This window comes from Microtus oregoni, unplaced genomic scaffold (assembly GCF_018167655.1).
Source record: "Microtus oregoni isolate MIOR12 unplaced genomic scaffold, Mior012 000048F_ref0000485, whole genome shotgun sequence".
NCBI classification, from domain to species: domain Eukaryota; kingdom Metazoa; phylum Chordata; class Mammalia; order Rodentia; family Cricetidae; genus Microtus; species Microtus oregoni.
The window spans coordinates 12,257,947-12,282,694 of NW_024543222.1; the positions used below are offsets into that span (position 1 = coordinate 12,257,947).

The 24,748-nt window shown below is 44.2% G+C and overlaps 1 protein-coding gene across 5 annotated transcripts in view; it reads right to left on the reverse strand.

Moving 5' to 3' along the window:
- Positions 1-23,765, reverse strand: part of Helz (helicase with zinc finger) — a 145,750-nt gene extending 121,985 nt beyond the window's left edge. For 3 of the 5 annotated variants that reach the window (XM_041635671.1, XM_041635670.1, XM_041635667.1), the window contains exons 1-4: positions 23,720-23,765; positions 22,319-22,374; positions 14,458-14,499; positions 1,261-1,488 (exon numbers count right to left, since the gene is read on the reverse strand). In XM_041635671.1, the coding sequence (XP_041491605.1) occupies positions 1,261-1,470 (210 nt within the window). In that variant the 5' untranslated portion in view covers positions 1,471-1,488; positions 14,458-14,499; positions 22,319-22,374; positions 23,720-23,765. Of the gene's footprint in view, positions 1-1,260; positions 1,489-9,652; positions 9,711-14,457; positions 14,500-22,318; positions 22,375-23,719 lie in introns of all 5 variants that reach the window. The other 2 variants (XM_041635668.1, XM_041635669.1) reach the window with 2 other exon arrangements.
- Between the last annotated feature and the right edge of the window lie 983 nt (positions 23,766-24,748).

The window sequence follows — 24,748 nt, forward strand, 5'->3', positions numbered from 1 at the left end:
CCATAATCTCTTTAATCCACTCTTGTACTCTCTCTTCATCTCCAGCCAGATGATTAGATGACACCTCAAACTCGCAAGGCCCAAAACTAAGCTCATAAACCTGCTCCCTACATACGACCTTGTCGTCCCAGCTGAAGGAAACCCCATTTTTCTAAGGGCTCAGTCAAAAAAAGTCAGGGTAAATGACATGAAAGAGCTCCAGAATTCCCTGCACTCAGAGTGCCAGAGTATCTGCTCCTGCTTTGTGCTTCTACACAGCACAGGCTGCATCGTTGTCTATACAAACTAACATTGAGTCTATTGTCTTTTCTTTTTTTGAGAGATGGTCTCTCTACACAGCCTAGCTGTCCTGGAACTCCCTCTGTAGAGTAGGTGGTCTCCTGCTTCTGCCTAGGGCTGAGACTGAAGGTGTGCCACCACCCCTACCACTCTACTAATCTCTTCTGAACACAGCCTAGTTCCTGCTGAACCAAATCCCATCACTGCTCCGCTCCAACTGCAGCTGCAGCTCCCCAGTTCACTTTGAGAGGCTCAGAAAGCCCCACAAGACTCCACTGGCCCTAGCCTTTTCCTCCACTTTCATGCATCCTACCCCAGTCACACTTGCCAACTAGTACTCAATTCAGCTGGGATTCTGCCTCAGGGTCCCTTTCCTCCAGATTTCCACATGGCTCACCCATCACCTTGACCGTCCTGGGTAACCCCACCTCCAGCACTGCTGCTCCCTGGCTCCCGAGCACTGCTCCTTTCAGCACGCTGTCCCTAGTGTGGAGCTGTCTACAATGGCCAATGTTCTATCTAGGCCTCTACTAGACACTAAGAGGATGAAGGGCTCTCTCTATCAGATAGCATGTACTCAATAAACATGTGTTAAATGAGTGAGCGCCATAACACAATTTTAAAAACAGTTGTTTGCGGGGAGCTGGAGAGATGGCTCAGTGGTTTAGAGCACCGTCTGCTCTTCCAGAGGTCATGAGTTCAATTCCCAGCAACCACATGGTGGCTCACAACCATCTGTAATGAGATCTGGCGCCCTCCTCTGGCGTGTGGGCATACATGGAGGCAGAATGTTATATACATAATAAATAAATAAATCTTTAAAAAAAAAAAAAAGACAGTTGTTTGCCATTGGGAATATCCAGCAGTCACCAGGTACTCTTTTATCTGTTCAGCCCCAAATCAGCTGTGTGTACAGGAGTGGCCAACATGTGGTCTGCACCGGTACATAACAGCTCTCCATAGTATACCAACAGCACTCACCAGTTGCAAGAATGAGGCAATTCTGTAAAGAAGACTCTCGATTTTGATGCGCTCTATCTCCAAGGGACATGGCCCTGCCAAGTCTGCCATGGAGTACTGGCCAAGAGAAAGCAGGGCCTCTGTGCAGTGCTGGAGGGCCATGTCATAGTCCTGCCTCTTCAGTGACTCACACGCTTCTTCACATGACTTTTCAGCTCTTCTGTCTTCCATGACTCAGGGACAAAAATCCTAAACATGAGAAAAGAATGGGTGTGACTTAAAGACTCAGGTCTTCTGTAAGAGCAGAAAAATGCTCTTAACTACCTACACATTTCTCAGCCCCAGTTTTTGGGTTTCTGAGACAGAGTCTGGCTTACAACTCAAGAGCCATCTCTCCAGTTGTTTTCTAGATTTATTTATTTTTCTGTGTCTGTGCAAGAATTTAAATAAAAGTTTTAAGCTATAAGAGGGCTGGACTTAACCTCAGTGGTAGGTGTTTGCCATACCATTAATAAAGTCCTAGAATAAACCCCAGAACCACAGGGAAAAAAACAGACAAGTCACAGATCCCAATTAGTGAATCGTCCAACAAGGTTCCCAGCCCATCCCTATACAAATACTATACACAGAAGGAGCAATAAAGGCAAAACCAATATTGCTCAAGCTGAAATCTGTCCTCAGAAAAGAGCATAACTTGGTGATGCAAACACAGACTGAGTCACAGGCCCCACATTGGAGCTCACTACCCTGCCACTCACCAGCCAGGTGGCCGGGAGCAAGTGACTTACCTGAGACCCTCAATTGCTTACCTGGAAATGAACAGATAATCAAACCTAGCACCTCCCTCCTGGGGTCACTCTGTTAAGAGCTTAACATGATACCTGGTAGTGTCAATTTCCCTAAATTTGAAAATTTTTCTGCTTATGTAAAATAGAAATCACTTCAGTGAGTTCAAGGCAACCATTGCTACATAACAGAGAAACCTTGTCACAAAAAGACCAAAATAATAATACTAATACAATAAGAAGTTACTCAACATCCATCACAGAAATGAAAAGTAAAGCTATGATTAAATTATCAAACACATTTACTAGAATAGACAAGTTTAAAGGTTGGAAGGGGAGATAGACAGACACCTTGACAGTTGAGAGCACTTGCAGCTCTTCCAAAGGACCCAAGTCAGGTTCCCTGTGTACATATCAATCCTGGTTTCTGGCCCATACATATAATCTCGGCTCCACAGAAAGCTCAGACAGGAGGATCTCCGGAGCTTGTAGCTGCCAGCCCAGCCAGGAAAACACGAACCCCAGATTTAGGACAGATTTTGCCTCTAAAGGACAGGCAGAGAGTGACAGCTCCTGTCACCTTCTTCTGGCCTCCACACGTGTTACACATGCACATACTCACACTCTGACATATATGTCTCAACAACACCCCTTGTTGTATCTGGATACCCCAAGACAATGAGAATCATATTTACTCAGAAACCGATATAAAAACATTTCCAGACGCTCTATTCATATTTGCTAAAAAAAAAAAAAAAATGCAAACATCCTTCAGCACTGACCGAGTGAACAAACTGCAGCACTCCCAGTGTGAAACTACTCGTCAGGGAAAAGAACAGCCTACAAGAGTGGGGGTGAAACCAATGGCTCATGGTTTAAGGTACCTGCCATTCAACCGGAAGACCTCAGATCCCCAGAGTCTACATGGTGGAAGCATATAACCCAAAAGTTATACTCTAACCTCCACATTTCGACAGGCATACACACGCCCACATGCACACAAGAGTACACACACACACACACACACACACACACAATAAATAGATAAATGTATTAATAATAAAAAAAAACAATAAGCAGTCATAAAGTTTGCATACTGTATGGTCACAATGACAAGCCAGGGGAAACTATAAATGTTTATATTTATAAATGTTTACATTTACATAGGACAAAATGAATGAGCCTGGGGGATGTCACTATGTTTCCTTTTTTTTAAATAAAGGCTTTTTGTTTTGTTTTGTTTTTAGTGTGTTCAAATGACCACATGAATGCAGGTGCCCAGGAGGCCAGAGGCATCAGATCTTGTGGGAGCTGGAGTTATAGGTGGTTGAGTGGTGCCTGATGTAGGTAATGGGAATTGAACCCATGTCCTCTGCAAGAGCACCAAGTGCTCTTAACCAGTGAGCCATTTCTCCATGCTCGATATTGTTCTTAATTCTGACTATATACTGATGTCTGGAGAAACTATATATACATTAAAATAATGAAACTATTCGCCAAAAGAGAGTCAATTTTACCAGGTAGTAGTGGAGCACATGTAATTCCAGCTCTGGGGAGGCTGAGACAGGTTTTTTGAGTTCCAGATCAGCCTGGTATACATAGAGAGCTCCAGGACAGACAGGGACAGACAGGGCCACACAGGGCCACACAGGGCCACACACACACGCGCGCACACACACACACACACACACACACACACACACCCTATCTCAGAAGACAAAATAAAAAATTAAATTTAAACAAAATATTAATAATACCAATAAAATAGAAATAATAAAATAAGGATGTCTTAGTGTCATGATTGACATGCTTTTAGAAAATGGGAAAAAGTGGGTTATTAATAAATAGAAAATGTTCGCATTTCCCTTACTCTTCTTTGGGTTGAAAAGCAAGGATGCAGCCTCAAAAGGAGCATTTCCAAATAACCAACCATTGAAAGTCATCTGGCACAAATCGTAGGACCCTTTTGAAGAATGCCATCATAGCTAGATGGCTGGTCTGGGTCCAAAGTAAATACCGGAAAAAAAAATAAAATCAGTGGTGTGCCACAGTGTGGCAAAGCCTTGTCAGTATCGGACAACATGGAAGCATGGCTCTCCTACATGCACCTCTGTCTGTGACAGAAACAAATTAGTAATCCACCTTCAAACCTAGTCATGAAATCTACTGTTTGTTCCTGAAGCCCTAGAACTTGCTGCTACTTACATCAGATTGGCCTCAAACTCACAGAAACCTGCCCGGCAAGATTAAAGCCATGTGCCACCATGCCCACCCTAATTTTATTTAGAAAATATCACTAGGTGTGGCAGCATACAGCACTCAGAAGGCTGAAGCAAGGAGATGCCACAACTCCAGAACCAGTCTCCAAAAACAATACAAAATGGGGCAGAGGAGAATGCTCAGTGAGTAAAATATTTGAAACACAAGCATGAGGACCCGAGTTCAATTCCCAGCAACCGCATAAAAGTTGTGCACATTTATAATTCCAGCACTGGGAAGGTAGAGCTAGGAAGATCCTGGGACTTGCTTGCCAGCCTCACCAGTGAGCTCCAGGGCTGTGAGAGACTTTGTCTCAAAAAAAAAAAAAAATAGAGATCAATTGAGGAGGACTTATACCAGCACCTCTGTCCTTCACCCATGTGTGCGCACACCACGCATGCACACATGCACACAGATACAAATCCAACCAGTTGCATTCTTTACATTAATTTCTCTTGTCAGCCAGGACTGTTACACAGAGAGACCCTGTCTGAGAAAAACAAACAAAACAAAACACTGATTATGATGACACACACCTGCAATTCCAGCACTCAGGAGGTGGAGGCAGGAGGGTGAGAAATTCAAAGAAATTCTCAGGTATTCTCAGAATTCAAAGCCAGCCTGGTTACATGAAATCCTGTCTCCAGCAGGGCTGATAAGGAGCTCAGCAGGTAAAGGTACTTTGCTGCCAAATTTGATGACCTGAGTTCAATCTCCAGGACCCACATGGTGGATGGAAAGAGAGAACTAACTCCTGCCAAGTTGTCCTCTCACCTCTATGTGGATGCTGGGGCATGTACTTGCTCACATACGTGTGTGTATACATGCATGCACACTCACACATATATACATACACACATAATAAATGTAAAAAACTATTAGTAACTGGACTCTAGCCATATTTTAAATTTTTAAATTAATAGATTTAACCACATTAAATATTTTTAAGTTTCTTTACAAAACAAAGAATATAGATATTTTGAAGAACTACCAGAAAAAAGCTGAAATCCACATTTTCTTTTTCTTTTTTGAAACAGGATTTCTCTGTAGCTTTGAAGCCTGAACTCACTCTATAAGACCAGGCTGGCCTTGAACTCACAGAGATCCACCTCCCAAGTGCTGGGATTAAAGGCACCACTGCCTGGCTTGAAATTCACATTTAAGCTAACAGGTGCCTATAATTTGCGTAATGCATTATTTTGTCTGTGTGATTTCCAATGATCACAGAAAGAAATTCGGACTGACCCACATGACCATGGCAGACACAGCAGAAAGCATGAGGTCTGCCAAGACACAGATGGATCTAGGCTAGCATAGCCTGGAATTCACTACATGGTACAACTGTCATGCTTCCTCTGGGGAAAAAAGAATCATCACCACCCCTCAGAGGGCACATGATTCCAAGACGCTCACCTACTAATGCCCAAACTCATGACCTAGCACTGGCCACTCACTCTGGCCACCAGCCAACTTTCTCAGCACCACACACACAAACGCCAAGGGCAGTCAGATCCCGACAACACTGTTAGCCTGCCCACAGTACTCTTCTCAACCTCTGTCCGACCTACATCCTGTGCTGCTTTCAATGACCTCCTCAAACCAGCCTTCCTTGCTACAGAACTACTGGGCCTCCGACATTTTACCTTGGATTATATATCATGTACAATGTTTATCTGCCCAATACTACCATCTTATATAAACAGGCATCACGTTTGCTGCCATTTTTATTCCCAGACAAACACAACATTCACTAAAAGTATTCAGTAAGTACTTCAGATAAACTGTCCAAAGAAATGACCTAGAATAACTAAAATACCAGGATTCTAAGAACTATCGTATATGAATTCAGTTGTCACTAGAATGCCGGCCAGACAAGGAACACAGTATTAGCTTCTACATCATCTGTTTTGTCCAGACTGGAGTCTGTTATGGTTCTATGGACACAGAGGTAAAACATCCTGATGAGCAAAATTTTATTTATTGTACTGTACTTACAATACAGCAGCCTTGCATTTTTCTCTAAAATGTAAGGCCACTGAGTACACACACACATACACAGGGAAGGAGGAAGGGAGGGAGGGAGGGAGGGAGGGAGGGAGGGAAAGAGGGAAGGAGGGAAGGAGGGAGGGAGAGAGGGAGGGAAGGAGGGAAGGAGGGAATAAACTTTAAGGGCCAGTGAGCTAGCTCGGTGGATAAAGACACCTGCTGCCAAACCTGAGGACCTGAGTTCTATTCCTGGATCCGCGTAGTGGAAGGAGCACTGATTCCCCTAAGTTCTCAGCAAACTGTCCACTGACGTATCCATGCACACATGCTCAAACAAACGTGCTCACGCACACACAATAATAATTATAAAAAACAATAGTTTTAACTGCTAAATATAAAAGCATTAGGAAACTAAGCTTCTGAGAGAAAACTAGAAAAATTCAAGTTTATCAACCATATTCCATTGAGAATTCCTTCTTTCATAATGCGGTAATGCTTCTAAACTCCAAATGCTTAGCAAAGGAAAATGTTTTACTTTTGTGTTTGTTTGTTTATTTAAAACAAGCTCTCATAAGCCATAGCTCAGGCTAGCCAAGAACTCATTATGTAGCCCAGGCTAGTAGAAACTCACAGCAATCCTCCTGCCTTGGCTTGAACTGCCATATCAGAACTGTAGAAAATGGTTTTTTCTCTTTATTTGTTCTTTGTGTCTTTTACATCATGCATCTCCATCTCATTCAGTCTCCGTCCCTTGTCCTTGCAACCTCCCCATCCAAAATAAAATAAAGTAAAACTTAAGAGAAGGAACAGAATCAACCTCGTCATGGAAGCTATAGTTTCACAGTTAGTCACAGAGTAAATACTTTTTTTTTTTTTTTTTTTTTTTGGTTTTTCAAGACAGGGTTTCTGTGTGTAGCCCTGGCTGTCAAGGAACTCATTCTATAGAACAGGCTAGCCTCAAACTCAAAGATCTGACTGCTTCTGCCTCGTGGTGCTGGGATTAAAGGCATGCACCACTACTGCCCAGTATCAAGAAATGTTTTAAATTGAGCAGGGCAGTGGTGGCACGTGCTGTTAATCCCAGCACGTGGGAGGCAGAAGCCATTGAATTTCTGTGAGTTTTTTCATCTATGTTGTTCATGCTACAAGAAGAAGAAGGAGGAGGAGGAAGAGGAAGAGGAGGAAGAAGAAATCAAGCCAGAGGCAGAGGCAGGCAGATCTCTGTGAGTTTGAAGCTACCCTGGTCTATAAAGCGAGTTCCAGGACAGCCAGAGCTACACAGAGAAACCTTGTATCAAAAAACTAAAAAAAAAAAAAAAAAAAAAAAACTTCTGGAAGAGCATAAAGCAAACCAGGCCACAAAATCAGTGTATTGGGATCACTTCACACATGTGGTTCACTGCAGGTGACGGTAAAAAAAGAGATGAGAGACAACACTGAAGGGGAAGAGCTGAGCAGCCAAACACTCCTCTTCCCACATTTCTGCATCCACAAGTTTCCATAATAGAAATGCCTAAAATTAATAACTCATCATTCTCACCCGGGTGGTAGTAACACATGCCTTTAATTCTAACACTAGGGAGGCAGAGGCAGGCAGATCTCTGAGTGTAAGGCCAGCCTGGTCTACAAAGTAAGTTCCAAGACAGCCAGAGCTGTTATAGAGAGAAACCCTGTCTCAAAAAAACAAAAACAAAAACAACTCATCGTTCTCTACACTGCCAGATCTCCAAGCACAGATCCCAGGGAGACCTTCTGTGTTTCCAGGATGAAACAAGAAGCAAGTGCTCCACTGTATAGAGGTATATTATTTGTGTTTTAATAAATAAAGCTTGTGTGAAGATCAGAGTGCAAAGCAGTCACACTAGTCAGCCACACAGACCAGGGAGTCGTGGCTCACACCTTTAACCCAGGAGACAGAGGCAGACAGGTCTCTGAGTTCAAGGCCACCCTGGGCTACCCAAGATTGAATCTGTCTAAAGGAGAAACAGAGCTCACACAAAGGTGCTCCCAGCACTTGGGATCCCACGCCTTTAATCCCAGCACTTGGGAGGTGGAGGCAGGAGTGGCTGGGCAGAGAGAAGAATATAAGGGGGAAGAGACAAGAGCTCACTGGAGTGTGGGGTGTGAGAATTCTTGGAGACAGGATCTCACCCCTTTGGTCTGAAGATTTGGAAGAAGTAAAAAGTCTCTCTAGTAGTTAGCTGCTTTGCTTTTCTGATCTTCAGGCTGAACCCCAATTATCTGTCTCTAGTTTTTATTATTCGTGCTACACCACTAGGAATCTATCCCCATGTTTACCTCAGGCCCCCAACCATAACCACAACCTCACCTGATTTATACTTAGGAGCCCTGTACCTGCATACCCTCCCCACACTTCTCAGTCACCACCTCTCTCCATCTCCAAAATACTTCTTAAATCTACTACTGCTTTCCAAAACTGCCAACTTAATTCAAGCCTTCATCACCCTTCACTTAACTGCCATGAATCCAACCAGCCTCTTGTGCCTTACTCTGCTTCCTACCAAGCCACCTACGCACACCATCCTGACCATGGCAGCACCACCTTCCACTCCATGCCACTACTACCCCAGGACACATGTAATCAGGACATGCAGTTCCCGCTCTGCCCCAGGTTTCCTTCTACACTCTTCTTCTGATTGTTCTTCATCTTGTGACTTACATGCCACCCTTCAGGCTGGAATGTCCCATTCCCCCACCAAGTCCCTATGCACTTTATCAGAAGACCTCATTTGGTCTTTCAATTCCTGTCATCTGCATTCCCTTTACAAGACAGTCAACTCCTCTCCAACAGGAACTACAATTTTGCTTCCAATTCTCAGAACAGTTTCCCAAAGCGCATGCTGAGGCACAGACATGCCATGAATGAGGTAGGGATGTCCTACTATAATGGTATCCTCAGCCACAAGGGACATCAGAAGACAGAAGCCCTAACTGATTAAGCCTCAAGCAGATTCCTCCTTCACCCCAGTACCCGCCTTTGTGATATCTGAAGTACTCAGCTGACACAACGCTGCTGTGGAAATGTCCATTAAGCACTTACTAAGGTTAATCTTGGAATCACCCACTATCCCCTTCGGCCACAATCCCCAATATCACTTTCCACTCAGACTATATCTTCATTACAAGTTTTTTCAATGAGCTCAGTCTGGCCATCTTCCTAACAATTATCCATTAGCTGGTTATACTTCCCTTACCATGCAAAGCCCACATTAATTTTGATTGCATAATAATGCAAAAGAAAAGGACAAAGATAACTCAAACAGTTAAACACAACATTAAAGGTCAATGAGATACAAGAGTCATTTTATACTACTAAATCAGAAGAAAATGTTTACAAAAACATGAACTTCTATCCAACTTACAGTCCAAGAGGAAAATCTGTATTTGCTAGCAGTACAAATTGGCATGACATCCTTGGTGCTAGAGTAAAACAACACACATCAAAATTCATAAAAACATTCATTAACATAAATATCCTTCAACATAATATCATACTACAAAATTTATGCTACAGATATAGTCAGAAGGGGAGTGTGTGTATGTGTGTGTGTGTGTGTGTGTGTATGTGTGCGCGTGCGTGTGTGCGCGTGTGTGTGTGTGTGTATTCCAGAGGTCCTGAGTTTAATTCCCAGCAATCACATGGTAGCTCACAACCATCTAGAATGGGAACTGATGCCCTCTTCGGGCGTGTAGGTGTACACACAGACAGAACACTCATACATACATACACATATCTTTTTTAAAAATGGCTAACTGAAAGCCAGCCAGCAACATAAATAACTAATGCAAAAAGAGAGACATACATAATGCAGTTCAGTTGGTAGGATGCTGGTCTATCATGCACAAAGCCCTGGGTTCAGTTCCCACAGTGTGGTAGCTACACATCAGGAGGTGGAAGCAGGAGAGAAATTCAAGGTCATCTGAGGCCACAAAATGTGTCTGAGGCCAGTTTCCATGTGTAAATTAAAATTGTAATTTCTCACCCTGCCCTTGGTTTGTTTTTTCTGTCTAGCCAGCCATGGCTGTCTCATAACTTTCTGTCTTCGTTTGCATCTAAGTGCCGGGATTAAAGGCATGCACCACAATTCTCATCTTAAAATTATGAAATTTATAACATGAAATGTTCATCAACATCTAATTAGTTTTTAAAGCATCAAAATATTACATATCATAACTTAAAGCAGATCAATGCCTAGCCCAATCATCATCAGGGAGCTTCATTCAGCAGCTCATGGGAAAGAAGCAGAGCCCCACAGCCAAACACTGGGCAGAGTTTGGGGAAGCCCTCAGGAGATGGATAGGAGGGACTGTAGGAGTTAGAGGGGTCAAGGACACCAGGAGAACAAGGTCAACAGAATCTAAGACTAAGCAGAGCTCATAGGGGATTACAGACACTGAAGCATCAAACACGGAGCCTGCAAGGGGTGGCACTAGGTCCTCTGCGTGTATGCTGTGGTCAGCTTGGGGTTTCTGTGAGAATCCTAAACATGGGAGTGAGTGTTCCTCTGACTCTTATGCCTGCTCTTAGGACCCATTTCCACTTATGAGGGTTTATGTCTAGTCTTACTGCATCTTGTTATGCTGTTGATATCCCTGGGAAGCCTGCTCTTTTCTGAAGAGGAACAGAGGAACGGTGGATCTAGGGGAGAGGGGAGGTGGGAGGAGGGCTGGGAGGAGAGGAGGGGAGGTTATAGTCAGGTAGTCAGGGTGTATTTATGAGAGAAGAAAAAAGAAAAGAGAGGAGAGGGGAGGGAGGAGGAGGGGAGGGGAGGAGAGGGGAGGGGAGAAGAGAGGGGATGGGAGGGGAGAAGAGAGGAGAGAGGTAAAAAGAAAAGAAAAGAAAAGAAAAGAAAAGAAAAGAGAAAATTCCAGGGGCTGGGAAGATGGTTCATCAGTTAAGAGCATGCACTGTACCCGGGCAGTGGTGGCGTACACCTTTAATCCCAGCACTCAGGAGGCAGAGGCAGTAGGATCTCACAGTAGTATCTCCACCTCTGTTTTCTTGTCTTCTTTTTTTTTTTTTTTGTTTTGAAACGGTCAATCCTCCTGCCTCAGCTTTTCTAGTGTTGGGTTGGTCTATTAGATTATTAGATTTTTTTTAAAAATATTTTAATAATTTATTTACTTTTATTTTATATGTATTTGTGTTTTGCCTGTTTGTCTGTATAAGGATGTCAGATCCCCTGGAACTTGAATTACAGACAGTTGTGAGCTGCAATGTGGGTGCTGGGGATTGAACTTGAGTCCTCTAGAGGAGCAGCCAGTGCTCTTAACTGCTGAGCTATCTCTGCAGCTCCCTTTATTAGATCTTAGAAACAAAGTCTCACTATAGCTCAAGGTGGCTTGGGATTCCACATGTCGTCCAGCACCTTAGCTAGTAATTCTCCAGTCTTCCCAAGTACTGAGATATAAACATGGCCCTCTTTGCCTGTCTCCATCTTAGTTTACCAAGGACCAATAATTTACCTCAAATAGACTTCCAACCCTCTCCACATACCTACAAGAGATGAATGGCGCAAAATGCTCACATACTCAGGAGACAAAGAAGAATAATCACAGATTACTGCAATGACTAGGGAGCCATGATCACGTGTAAACTTCCAAAATACACAGCTTTGGTGTGTTCATGGCTCTAGGAGTCACAAGAACATTGTGCTGACTCAGCAATGGGCTGTTACAGTGAAAAGACAGGCAGGTTCAAGGACATATCAAAGAACCAGGGGCCAGGAAGTGTAAGTTAAACAAACAGAAGATCCAGGTGTGCTCGCACACTCTGCTAATACTAATTCTCAGGAGAGGCACAGACAGCAAGAGTCCAGGTTTGAAGTCAGCCTAGACTATATTACAAAAATTAGTCAAAAAGAAAAGAAATGTTCATTTACACACAGTAAAAATGACTAAAAACTCAAGCTATAACAAATGATAAAAAGTAGCCAGCAAGTTCTTATAAATATTACCAACCAGAGTTCAAATGGCAAGATAGCAAGGCTTCCTGGAGAGGAGGATGCCTAACAAAAGGCTAGTACTGAAAATAAATGGAAAATAAGTTTAGACCCAGTGACAGCTAGTGCATCTTGTGTGCTCAGAGCCCGAGGGCCCATCCCAGAACCAAAATAAGAAATCTTGGTGCTAATGACGTACTGAAGAACACTAAGTCTTCCAGGAACTCGGGCTACAGTTACAGGAAAGTTCTTGACTGGCATGCACAAGGCTTGTGTTCAATCCCTAGCATTGCAAAAGAAAAACCAGGGGGCTGGAGAGATGGCTCAGTGGTTAAGAGCATAGCCTGCTTGTCTAAAGGTCCTGAGTTCAATTCCCAGCAACCACATGGTGGCTCACAACCATCTGTAATGAGAGATCTGGTGCCCTCTTCTGGCCTGCAGGCATGCATGTAGGCAGAATGCTATATACACAATAAATAAGTCTTTTTAAAAAAAAGAAAAAGAAAAACCAGGAACGAAACGGGGATCCAGGAAGACCAGGCTAGATTCGCCTGCTTTTGCCCCCCACCATCCTCACCTCTGAATGCTGGGTTTAAAGGCATGCATCACTATGCTCACTTAAAACTGTGAAGTTTATAACATGATAAAAGTTTTTTTTTAAAAAAAAAAAGTTTTTAAAGCATCAAATTATTACAAATCATAACTGAAAGTATGAACATTTTGAAATGCAATGCCAAAAAGAAAAGCTACTGTTTCTGGGTAATAAACCCAAACACTGAACAATTTCAATACTAAGAAAGTGTGTTAATAGATAGATAGATAGATAGATAGATAGATAGAGTGAGTCTTTGCTGGCTTAGAACTTGCTATACAGTTGAAGCTAACCTTAAATTCCCCACCCTTCTGCCTCAGCCTCCTGATAACTGAGATTTAAGATATATACCAAGCACACCTGGCTCTCACCTTTTCTATTGTAACATCAAAGACCAAGAGAATGGACCAAGAATATTGGCTAACTCTCTTTAGTTAGTAGGCATTTCAGCAAAATGTAAATAATCTGAGAGGTAGATAGCGTTAAATAAAGGCAATATAATCCTTAAGAACAAAGTCCCACCTTTTGTTTCTACTGGAATAGTCTCAGTATCTCAGTCCTCAAAACTGATTATGAACATAATAGACATGTATTTTACACAATCAGTCATCCTTGACCCAACATAAAGAGTAGATATTGAGGAAAGCAGCTCGGAGTTCAGTCTTCAGAACCCAAGGTGACTAGCACTTAAGAATGCTGACATAGATGCTGACAGGAACCCCCATCACAGGAGACAAACCGAGCCTCAGTGCCTTACTAACTCAAAACCAAAGTGCAGGAAGAACCTCCCTCCCACTGCCCTTGATCTCTGAGCACTAGTCGGACAGGGCAGCAGGAAGTGCCTTGAGCTATCTTTGTCTAGTCTGTGCAGAAGCAGCCAATTCAGGTCCTACAGCCCCAGCCTGCCTGCTTGACCTGGCTATTCATTCCACCCTGCCCCACAGCATCTTTTCTGGCCTGACTTGTCAAGATGGAGTGAGGTGTAAAAATGTCACAAGGAGGGACAAGAGAGATGGCTTAGCACTTAGGAGCACTGGTTGCTCTTCGGGAGGACCTGAGTTCAAGTCCCAGCAACCACATGGCAGCTCACAACCATCTGTAATGGGGGCTGATAACCTCTTCTGGTGTGCAGGCAAACATGCAGAAAGAACACTCATACATTAAAAAAATAACATTTAAAAAAAAAAAAGTCATGGGGGCTGGAGAGGTAGCTCAGAGATTAACAGCACTGACTGGTCTTCCAGAGGACTCAGGTTCAATTCCCAGCATCCACATGGCAGCTCACAACTGTCTGTAACTCTAAGATCTGACGTCCTCACATAGACATACATGTAGGCAAAATGCCAAAACACATAAAATAGTTAATATAAGTGGTAGGCAGTGGTGGCACATGCCTTTATTTCTATAATTCTAGCACTTGGGAGGTAGAGGCAGGCAGATTCTGTAAGTTTGAGGACAGCCTGGTCTACAGGCAAGTTCCAGGACAGGGTCCAAAGCTACAGCGACACCCTATCACACCCCACCTCCAAAAAAAAGTAAAAAGACAAAGTTTCTCCTGTCCCCCTGTCCCTTCTTCATGCATGGTTGAGGTTTTTTCTCCTTTGTAACCCTTTCCTAAGCCATCTATACTCACCTGCAGTTCACCCAAATAGCCCATCAGATCGCTTTATAATTTCTGAAAGAGAGAAAAAAAAGCCTTTAAATACCACAGATTGGCAGGTGTGGTAGCACACGCATGGAAAGACTAAGGCAGGAGAGTCTTGGATTTGAGGTCAGCCTCAGCCATATATCAAAACCCTGTCTCCAAGAAATACACAACAAAGAAAAATTATAAATCGCTATATCATTTCAGAGCATCTGTATTCACTATGCACAGCATCGGGCCTCTCTGTCCCCAGTAACACAATCAGATCTAGCAGAACCAGCCATGGACTAAAGGCCTTGACACAGCCTCTAGACATAAAAGCTTTCCCACTGCTACTGCTGAGCTGCGCAACCTCGGGCAAGTCAGCTTCTCCAGGGCTACATCCCTCATCTGGAAAATGAGAAAGACGGGAGTAGAGTGCTGGTCTAGCATTCATAGAGTCCTGAGTTCAATACCCAGAACTGGCATGGTGACGCAGGCCTACAATCCCAGTACCCAAGAAGTAGAGGCAGGAGGATCAAAAGTTCAAAATTGGGAAAGGAAAGATGTTTCAGAACTTGCTGTTCTTTCAGAGGATCAGGATTCAGTTCTCAGAACCTACATGGTGGCTCGCACCATCTGAAACTCCAGTTCCAGGGGATCTAGAGCCCTCTTCCTTCTCCAAGAGTACCAGACATGCATGTAGTACATACACACAGAAAAAAAAAATTCATATACATAAAATAAATCTGAAAATTTTTATTTAAAAATGTTTAAGTTTATGCTCTAAAAAAAAGTTTATGCTCAGCTACACAGTCCAAAGTCAACCTGGGCTACACAAAACTTATCTCAAAAATAATGAAGGGGGCTGGAGAGATGGCTCAGAGGTTAAGAACACTGGCTGCTCTTTCAGAGGTCCTGAGTTCAATTACCATCTGTACTGAGATCTGGCGCCTTCCTCTGGCGTGCGGGCATACATCGAGGCAGAATGATGTATACATAATAAATAAATAAATCTTTAAAAAAAAATAAAATGAAAATAATGAAGGAAAAAAACAAGAAAGTAAAACTAACCAGAAAAAAGAGCAAAGTTTTCCAGAAAGAATACCATCAACACCATTCAATGTTCTTCTACTATGTCAGTTCACATTCAAGCCTAAATTCCTCCTTCCCAAAATGAAAATAACTGTCTTGTAAGATGCCAGACAATGGACCCGACGGGTTAAAAAAAATCCATAGTAAACATATGGGGACCTTATCATAGACTCCAACAATGGGGGCTGGAGAGATGGCTCGAGGCTAAGAGCACTGGCTGCTCTTCCAGAGAACTTGGGTTCAATTCCCAGCACCCACAAGATAGATCACAGCTCTCTGTAACTCAGTTAGAGGGAATCTGACATCCTCATTCAGACATACATGCAGGCAAAACATCAAAGTATGTGAAAGAAAGAAAAATTTTTAAAAAATCTAACAATGGTAGTAGAGCATAGTGGCATATGCCTTTACTCCCAGTACTCAGGAGGCAGAGGCAGGATCACTGTGAAAGGCCACTCTGGTCTAGAGTGAGTTCTAGGACAGCCAGGGCAACGTCAAGAGACCTTGTGTCAAAACATAATAAATAGATGAATGGATGGATGGATAGATGATCAGCAAAATAAAAACTTACCCACCTGACCTCAATACTAATTGTCTAAACATTTAATAGTTTGACAGTAGATTGTCACTAATGTTTAACGTCACAGCAGAGCAGAATAGACATCCTGTGTCTAGTTCAACAGCCATGCATTCTGGATTTCTCTCTCTACTTCTACTGTTGCCAATACACTATAGGATCAGAGAGGTCTTCCAAAACCTAAATGACACCCAGCTATTTACCAAGGCCATGCAGAAGAAGAGGGAGACTGAGTGAAAACAGGAGCTTGGAGGAGGGAGGTTTTGTTTTAATCTTTTTCTTTTTTTTTTTTTGTTTTTGGTTTTTTGAGACAGGGTTTCTCTGTGTAACAGCCCTGGCTGTCCTGGAACTCATTCTGTAGATCAAACTGGTCTCAAACTCACAAAGATCTGCCTACTCTGCCGCCCTAGTACTGGGACTAAAGGCATGTGCCACCACCACCCGGTTAATCCTTTTCTTATTAATATTGGGGGGGGGGTGAATAGTATTTTATGTCTGTGTAAATGCCTCATGTGTGCAAGTACCACAGAAACCAGAAGAGCTGAAGTTACAGGCAGTTGTGAGCTACCCATGTGGGTGCTGGGTACTTAACTATTCTTACCCACTGAGCCATCTCTCCAGCACCACTCTTGGTCCTTGTTTTATATACTCAAGTGTTGCTCAATTTAACTTACCATATGCATGCATGATTTCTGTGCAATTTTTCCAACTATATTATTTATAAATATACCTGACAGGCTGTGTTTACAAGAAATTTTCTAGCATAAGGTATATTTCCACAAAGGAAAGTGAAAAAGCAAATTCAGACGTGATAAGAAAACTGAAAATATGGCATAGAAATAAAACTCACAATCATTCACACTTCAGAGTGGATCAGTCCAAAAATGTGATGCGTACAGGAGAGATGGCTCAGTAGTGGGTAAAGGCACTCGCTGCACAAGACTGATGTGTGAGCTCAATCTACAGAGCCATGTGAAGTTGGAAAGAAAGAGCCAACTCCAAAGTTCTCCTTGGACAAGCACGTGTATACACGAACCCTAAAACTTTTAAATATGTATGTATATACATTCATATATATATACATATACATATATATGATAAGCTACTTTTTATTCAAAAGCTAGACAAATTCCAGTTTCACCAGACTCCCTGTTCTTAGAAAACGAACCCAGAATGATTATAAGTATACAGAGTTGATGAGACTTTTGACTTAAATTGGAAACTTTCAATTTCTTTCAGATGACTGAAAGTGTAACAAATACTTGACAGATATATAAGTATTTACATGTGTAACATATGCAACTGGTCTTCATGATTTGTCAATGATAAGTCGTAAAAAGAGGAATAATGACTATCTGATTCAGTATTTTCAAGGGTTATGTCAGCCACCCCTGAAGTGGCAGGGAAGGGTTTTGTGCCACTGCTCACTCATGCTACAGAGGTAACCCTGACACACCAGTGCCATGAAGAGACAGGCAAGCCAGTGTGACACTCTCTCCATGTTACACTTCGCTTGTAGAAAACATTTCAAAACACTACTTAGCAATCCAATTACATTTGTAAGTATGTTTACCTAAGTTCATGAAAATAAACAACCCTAAGAACCTTATTGCTTGCACTGGGCCTGCACTTGGATCTGAAGTAGTGAGTGACAGACAATTACAGGCTGATTTGCATTCAGTGGTACTGTCAAGCTACCTCTTAGACACAGGTGTGTTTCTAAGAGTTAGCCGACTTCCCTGAGGGTCCCTCTGCACTACACTCAGCTTTTCGTGAAAACATTACAATTTTTTGTTCCTTTCTAGACTTTTTCTATTTAGTGTGTATGAGTGTTTTGCCTGTACATTTGTCTATGCACCACATACATGCCTGGTGCCCAGAGGTCATCCCCTGGAACAGATGTAAGTGGACACGTAGATACTGGGAACTGAACCCAGGTTCTCAGCAAGAGCAACAAGTGCTTTGAATGACTGAACCATCTTTCCAGAGCATATACTACAGGCTTTTTCCTTTTTTGTTTTTGTTTGTTTGTCTGTTTTGTTTTGTTTTTGTTTTTGTTTTTCGGGACAGGGTTTCTCTGTGTAACAGCCCTGGCTATCCTGAAACTCACTGTGTAGACCAGGCTGACCTCAAACTCACAGAAATCCACCTTCCTCTGCCTCCCGAGTGCTAGGATTAAAGATGTGCAGCTACATTGCACATTTTTAAGTTTCACAAGGCCCTCCAGAAGCAGAAATGGTTTTTAGCATTTTTCTCCTAGTCACTGAAATGTGTACAGTCCATATAGCTATACAGACTTTAAAAACAATGACTGGATTCATTTAAGTTATATGATGAAATCTCTTTTTAACAATGGCAAAATGTGCTGGATGGTGGAGATGCATGCCTTGAAACCCAGCACTCAGGAGGCAGAAGCAGGCAGACCTCTGTGAATTCCAGGACAGCCTGATGTACAAGAGTAAGGTCCAGAACAGGCACCAAAGCTACAGAGAAACCCTGTCCCGAAAAACAAAAAACAAAAACAAACAAACAAACAAAAAACAATGGCAAAAGGCAACTTTCCCAACTAAAAGAGAGGTACCAGATTGTATTAACCGGCTCCTCCAAAAATAACCACTTTATCTAAAAACAGTGCTCTAGCTTACCAGCCAAAAGCAAAGAAGCCGTATCTTCAGAGTTCAAAGACACAGACTTCTACTACCCTGTAACCTTTGACACTGTGGTATTTACCATTTTAGAATACTTTGTGTAGTTGGAAGTAGTGGTAACACATGCCCTTTAATGCCAGCACTCAGGAGGCAGAGACAGGTGAATCTCTATGAATTCAAGGCCAGTCTGGTCTACAGAACAAGCTCCAGGACAGCCAGGGCTATGCAAAGAAACCCTGTCTCGAAATACAAAAAGCAAACAAAAAAACAGTGTGACAAGTTGCTTGATGGTCAACCACTAACTTCAAAGAGAATAACACTTGTCTGCATGTTAGAAACTATGAAAAATGCCTCAACACAATTCAAGCTAAGGAACAGTAGTTCCACAGGATTACCGAGCCTAAATACTCAATTTTAAACCACAAGTGAGAATATTTCTGGGAGCAAAAGCAAATATTTGGCTCTTGGCCACAAAATTACCTATATATTTCAAACAAGACAAGAGAAAGAGTTAAAACTGGCAGATCTAAGACAAGACTATGCCTCCACCCACACAATGAAAATAAACGTTAAACTCTGTATTTGCTCTCTCAAAAGCTAAAATAAAAGAAGCACTGCAGAGTCAACACCAGTGGAGTGCTGTGTGCTCAAAGAACCTTGGTCTTTGTCCACCTCTTCCCAAGATCCCCACTACCTTTGCTGCATTCTAAAGGCAAAGTGTTGACTATATGCCTCAATCTTTTTTTTTTTTAAGATTTATTTATTTATTATGTATACAGTTTTCTGCCTCCATGTTTGCCCGAAGGCCAGAAGTGGCCGCGCCAGATCTCATTGCAGATGATTGTGAGCCACCATGTGGTTGCTGGGAATTGAACTCAGGTCCTCTGGAAGAGCAGCCTATGCTCTTAACCCCTGAGCCATCTCTCCAGCCTCTTTTTTTTTTTTTTTTTTTTTTTTCGAGACAGGGTTTCTCTGTGGTTTTGGAGCCTGTCCTGGAACTAGCTCTTGTAGACCAGGCTGGTCTCGAACTCACAGAGATCGCCTGCCTTTGCCTCCCAAGTGCTGGGATTAAAGGCTTGCGCCACCACCACCCGGCTTATATGCCTCAATCTTGAGGGGTTGGAAACACAGCTTATTCTTTTTCTTTTTAATTTTTATTTATTTATTTGTTTTTTTTAAGATTTATTTATTATGCATACAATGTTCTGTTAACATATATACACCAAGAGAGGCATCAGATCTCATTATAGATGGTTGTGTGCCACCATATGGTTGCTGGGAATTGAACTCAGGACCTCCGGAAGAGCAGCCAGTGCTCTTAACCTCTGAGCCATCTCTCCAGCCCTATTTATTTATTTATTTTAAATATTTATTTATTTATTTATTATGTATACAATATTCTGTCTGTGTGTATGCCTGCAGGCCAGAAGAGGGCACCAGACCCCATTACAGATGGTTGTGAGCCACCATGTGGTTGCTGGGAATTGAACTCAGGACCTTTGGAAGAGCAAGCAATGCTCTTAACCTCTGAGCCATCTCTCCAGCCCCTATTTATTTATTTTTTATGTATACCATATTCTATCTGTGTGTATGCCTGCAGGTCAGAAGAGGGCACCAGACCTCATTACAGATGGTTGTGAGCCACCATGTGGTTGCTGGGAATTGAACTCAGGACCTTTGGAAGAGCAGGCAATACTCTTAACCGCTGAGCCATCTCTCCAGCCCCACGGCTTATTCTTAAAAAGATGTACTAGATATGAAAAGTTTGTGAGGATTTCAAAATCTTGATGCCCAAATATGCTAAGGGGGGGGAGGATAAACAAATCTGCAATAAATCACTTGACCATATTTACAGATTTTTTCTAGAGCAGTGGTTCTCAACCTTCCTAATGTGGCGATCCTTTAATACAGTTCCTCACTTTTGGTGACTGTAAGATTATTTCATGCCCCCCCAAAAGCTGGGCATCGAAGGCAAATGGGCCTTTAATCTCAGAATTTAGCGGGCAGTGGCAGGCAAATCTCTCAGTTCAAGGCCAGCCTGGTCTACAGAATGAGTTTCAGGAGACCCAGGGTACAAGAGAAACCCTGTCTCAAAGAAAAAAAAAAGGCGATATTGGCAAAGGCCCAGTGTTATAATAGTATATGTCTTTAGTCCCAGAATTTAGGAGCTAAAGGTAGGTGGATCTCTGCAGTCTGGTCTACATAGAGCTCCAGGCCAATCAAAGCTACATAGTGAGATGCTGTCTCAAGAAAAACCAAAACAACAAAAATACCAGTTCTTACAATCATCACTATGGCCAAAATAATAAAACCACACACATACACCAGCAACAACAACAACAAAGTGGTCAACCAGGTGGTACTGGTGCACACCTTTAATCCCAGCACTTGGGAGGCAGAGACAGGAGGATCTCTGTGAGTTCGAGGCCAGCCTGGTCTACAGAGTTCCAGGACAGCCAGGGCTGCAAGAGAAACCCTGTCTCAAAAATTAAAAAAGAAAATTATTTTGTTGCTACTTCATACCTATAATTTTGCTACTGTTGGGAATCGTAATATAAATATCTGACATGCAGGCTATCTGATATGCAATCCCCAAAGGGACCATGACCCACAGGTTGAGAAATGCTGTTCTAAAACCACCAGAGGAAGGTATCTTAAGTTGGGAAACTGGTTGAAAACTATAAAAAAAACAAGATTCTCTCTCCCTGGCACACAGGACAAACTGTTCACCCACATATATAATGTCCTTTAAATCCAAGGCACTAAGCCACGCGTGGTAGTGTACCAGCACTTGAGAGTTCAAGGCCAGCCTTGCCTACTTATTAGCAAGTTCTAGGTCAGCCAAACCTTCAGTAGTAAAAACCTGCCCCACCCCCCAAAAATTCCAAAGTATTACATAGGATAAATGAAACAAATTTGAATTGACACACTATATAGGACCAGAAATGATGACAGAGTAGTCATATCCCCAGCAAGCAACACAGAACTTAGTATTATCATTTCTGTTTCAAAGTGCTGTCAGGCATTTGTTACTCAGTTGTCAGAAAAGAGAAGAGTCTGGAGATGTAGCTCGGTCATTCTGCATTTATCTAATATGTGTGAACCCATAAGTTCATACATACCAGCACCACAAAATAAAAAACTAAATAACAGCATAAGTGATGTGTTTGCCGAAAAGAATTGCCAATGGAAATGGACTTCGCAGAAGTCCCACGAACAGTGGGTGTGTGAACTTATCTATCCAATTACTTATACTGAAAGTGGAGTGTACTGGACATCAAAACAGATAAAATCCAGACCATCCAATTAAAGTGACACAAGGAAATTTGAAGAGGCAATCTATAATTACTCCTGGAGAAGACACTGATCAAGGATAGCCACAAATAACATTTGGCTCTAGACATAGCTCCACTATGTGTGAATAAGTTGGAGCCACTCAAAAGGATGGTACAACTTTGCTACCTCTAGCCCTGGAAAGTAGTGTCAGCCTTCCCCTTGCATTGCTTACGATAGAGGGAAAACAGGGCAGAGTTTTTAAAGTCAGTCTCACCTTGCACATCCCCCCGGCACGGTAGTTCATTAGTGATGAATTACTTCATCCGATTCCTGGGGCAAACAGAAAAGCAGAATATCTATACAATACCAGTTGGAGCCATTATCGGTAGCAAGCATTACATTGCCCAGAAGTAAAAGAACAATAGAGAGTTCAAGTGGAAAAAGTTACAAAAACAGTCCAGTGTAAAGATTTGTGGGGGAAAATATCTGTTTCTTTTACATAAATCTGAAAATATTTTCTTTCAGTAACAGATTACAAGTGTTCTTAAATCTCAATAAAGTCATCTTTTCAGCCCTGATTAGTCTTGCTTTCAAAAATAAAAAGAGAGGAAGAGTAAAGGGGGGGGACTATTCATATAGTGGAGAAAGGACAAAATCAAGAACAAATTAGGCCAGATAACGTCTCCCTTCTTCCCCCCCCCCCCACCCCGCTCCTGGAATCCACTATCTCTGGAGTTACACTTTTGATTATATTAATGGCTTGCCTGAAAAGTGTAAGTTTGCCATGAGAAAAAGAATGCCAATTTCGGAGTTCAACAAAAACTTACAAGGTTCCCAACCCAAAAGGAATCTGAAGACTCTGGCTTCCAGCCCTGTCTGAAAGGACCCTCAGCAAAGGCCAGGGGGCAGACGACTCAAATCGTTTGGGGAAGAAAAATCAAAGTTCCCAGTTAAAGCTGTGTGTCCAGCCCTTGGAAAAAGAGGCAGACAGAGACAGAGAGACACAGAGAGAAAGAGACAGGCCTTGGAGGCCACTTTCTCCAGGAAGAGATAGTGGTTTTGTTTTTGTAGATGTGCTTACGGGCCACGCACGTCCCAGGAGGGGGGTGGGGAGGGGGGTGGGGAGGGGGCCCACAGTAAATCTTGGGCTCTGGGGCGCCCCCCTGACCCACTTTTCGTGGTGTCCCCTTCCCGGGGGGTCGCTGCCCCACCCCAAGTGGAAGGGCTAACCCGGCGGGCTGCACTGCGGGCGGCGTAGCCTACGCCGCCCGCTCCCCACCCTAAGCCGCGACCCCGGGGGGCGCTGGGCGTGCGGGGACTCCGGGGCGGCCCGTGCCCGAGCACCCTCGCGCGGGCTCCCGGGTCGCCCCGAACCTCGGGCGTGTGCAAGGACCCCCGGGCCACCGCCTGCGCGGCTGGCGCCTCAGCCCCCCAGCGGAAGGGAGAGGAGACTGAGGAGGGGAAGAAGCAGTAAACAGCTCCAGCGTCCGGGCCTCGCCTCAGAGAGAGCCCCGCTCCCCAGGCCCTGCCGCCGGCTGTCGAGACCCCCCGCTGTCCTCGGGGCCGCGCTGCCCGGGACCCGGAGCACCCGAGGAGAGTCCGGGCCTCTCCCCGGATGGCTCTGGAGGCTCCTGAAGCGACCCGGGCAGCGGAGAACGGGGAAGTCAGGACTTACCTGTCATTACTTTCTACGCCATCTTGGATCCACTTGTCAACGTCCCCACAAAGCATTATGGGTAAGAAAGAGCCTTTAAAGTGACTCCCCCCCCCCTCGGCCCCCGACTCCCGCCTCCTGCCGCCGGCGCCGCCCCCTCCGTCCGCACCTCCCTCCGGAAAGTTGGCCCCAGAGGCCCGCCCGGCCCCCTTCAGCGCCTGCGGGACTCCGCGGGGAACATCCCCCCCGCCCCGGATTTCCAACTGTGCCTTTGGGGTGCTCTCTTATCTCCCTGCCCGAGTCTCCCCTATCCCCTACGCGAATTGCTGTCTGCCCGCCGCGATCCTGCCCGGGCATGCAGATACCCCACTTCTGCATTCAATCAACATGGGGTGTCCTGGACGCGGGTGACGAGCGAGCCGCTGGCGGATGCGTGGATGCATGCAGGGATGCAAGGACGCAAGCATGAGCACGACTGCGAGCGGTCCTTCAGCTCCGGGTCCTTGCTAACGCTCGCGCTTCCCGCCCCGGGGCATCCGCCACGCACGTCGCACCCGCGCGCGGGGACAGTGCCTGTATCCTGGGAAGCCACTCTGAGGCCCCCGGATTCCAGGAACTCTGAACGTCAGGAAAAGCGCAATTGGGGTTTGGGAAGGTTAAGCTAAATGCAACTTTTACCCCGGGTTTACTCAGCCTCGCGCCGTCTCCTCGCCGGGTAATGTGATCCGCGACCCTCTAGGTCAGAGGACCCCTCCCCTAGGAATGTGGCTTTGGGCTCCGTAGATCCGCGGGTTAGAGTCCAAACTGTGGACTGTGACTTCCCCCGGCAGGTAACTCCGGGCAGACTCCGGGTGGGGTGTGGATGCGCTCCTGGGCCGGGAGGAGGGCCCCCGGGAAGGTGGAGGGCAGTGCCTACCGCGTACCAACTGTCCTGCTCCCTCAGGGCGGCGACCCCAGGCGGCCGGACAAGGTAGAAGGCGGGCGCCACGCTGGCTCGGGGCAGAGAGAGGAGGGGGATGTCCAGAGTGGCTCGGAGGCGACTAGGGCGCA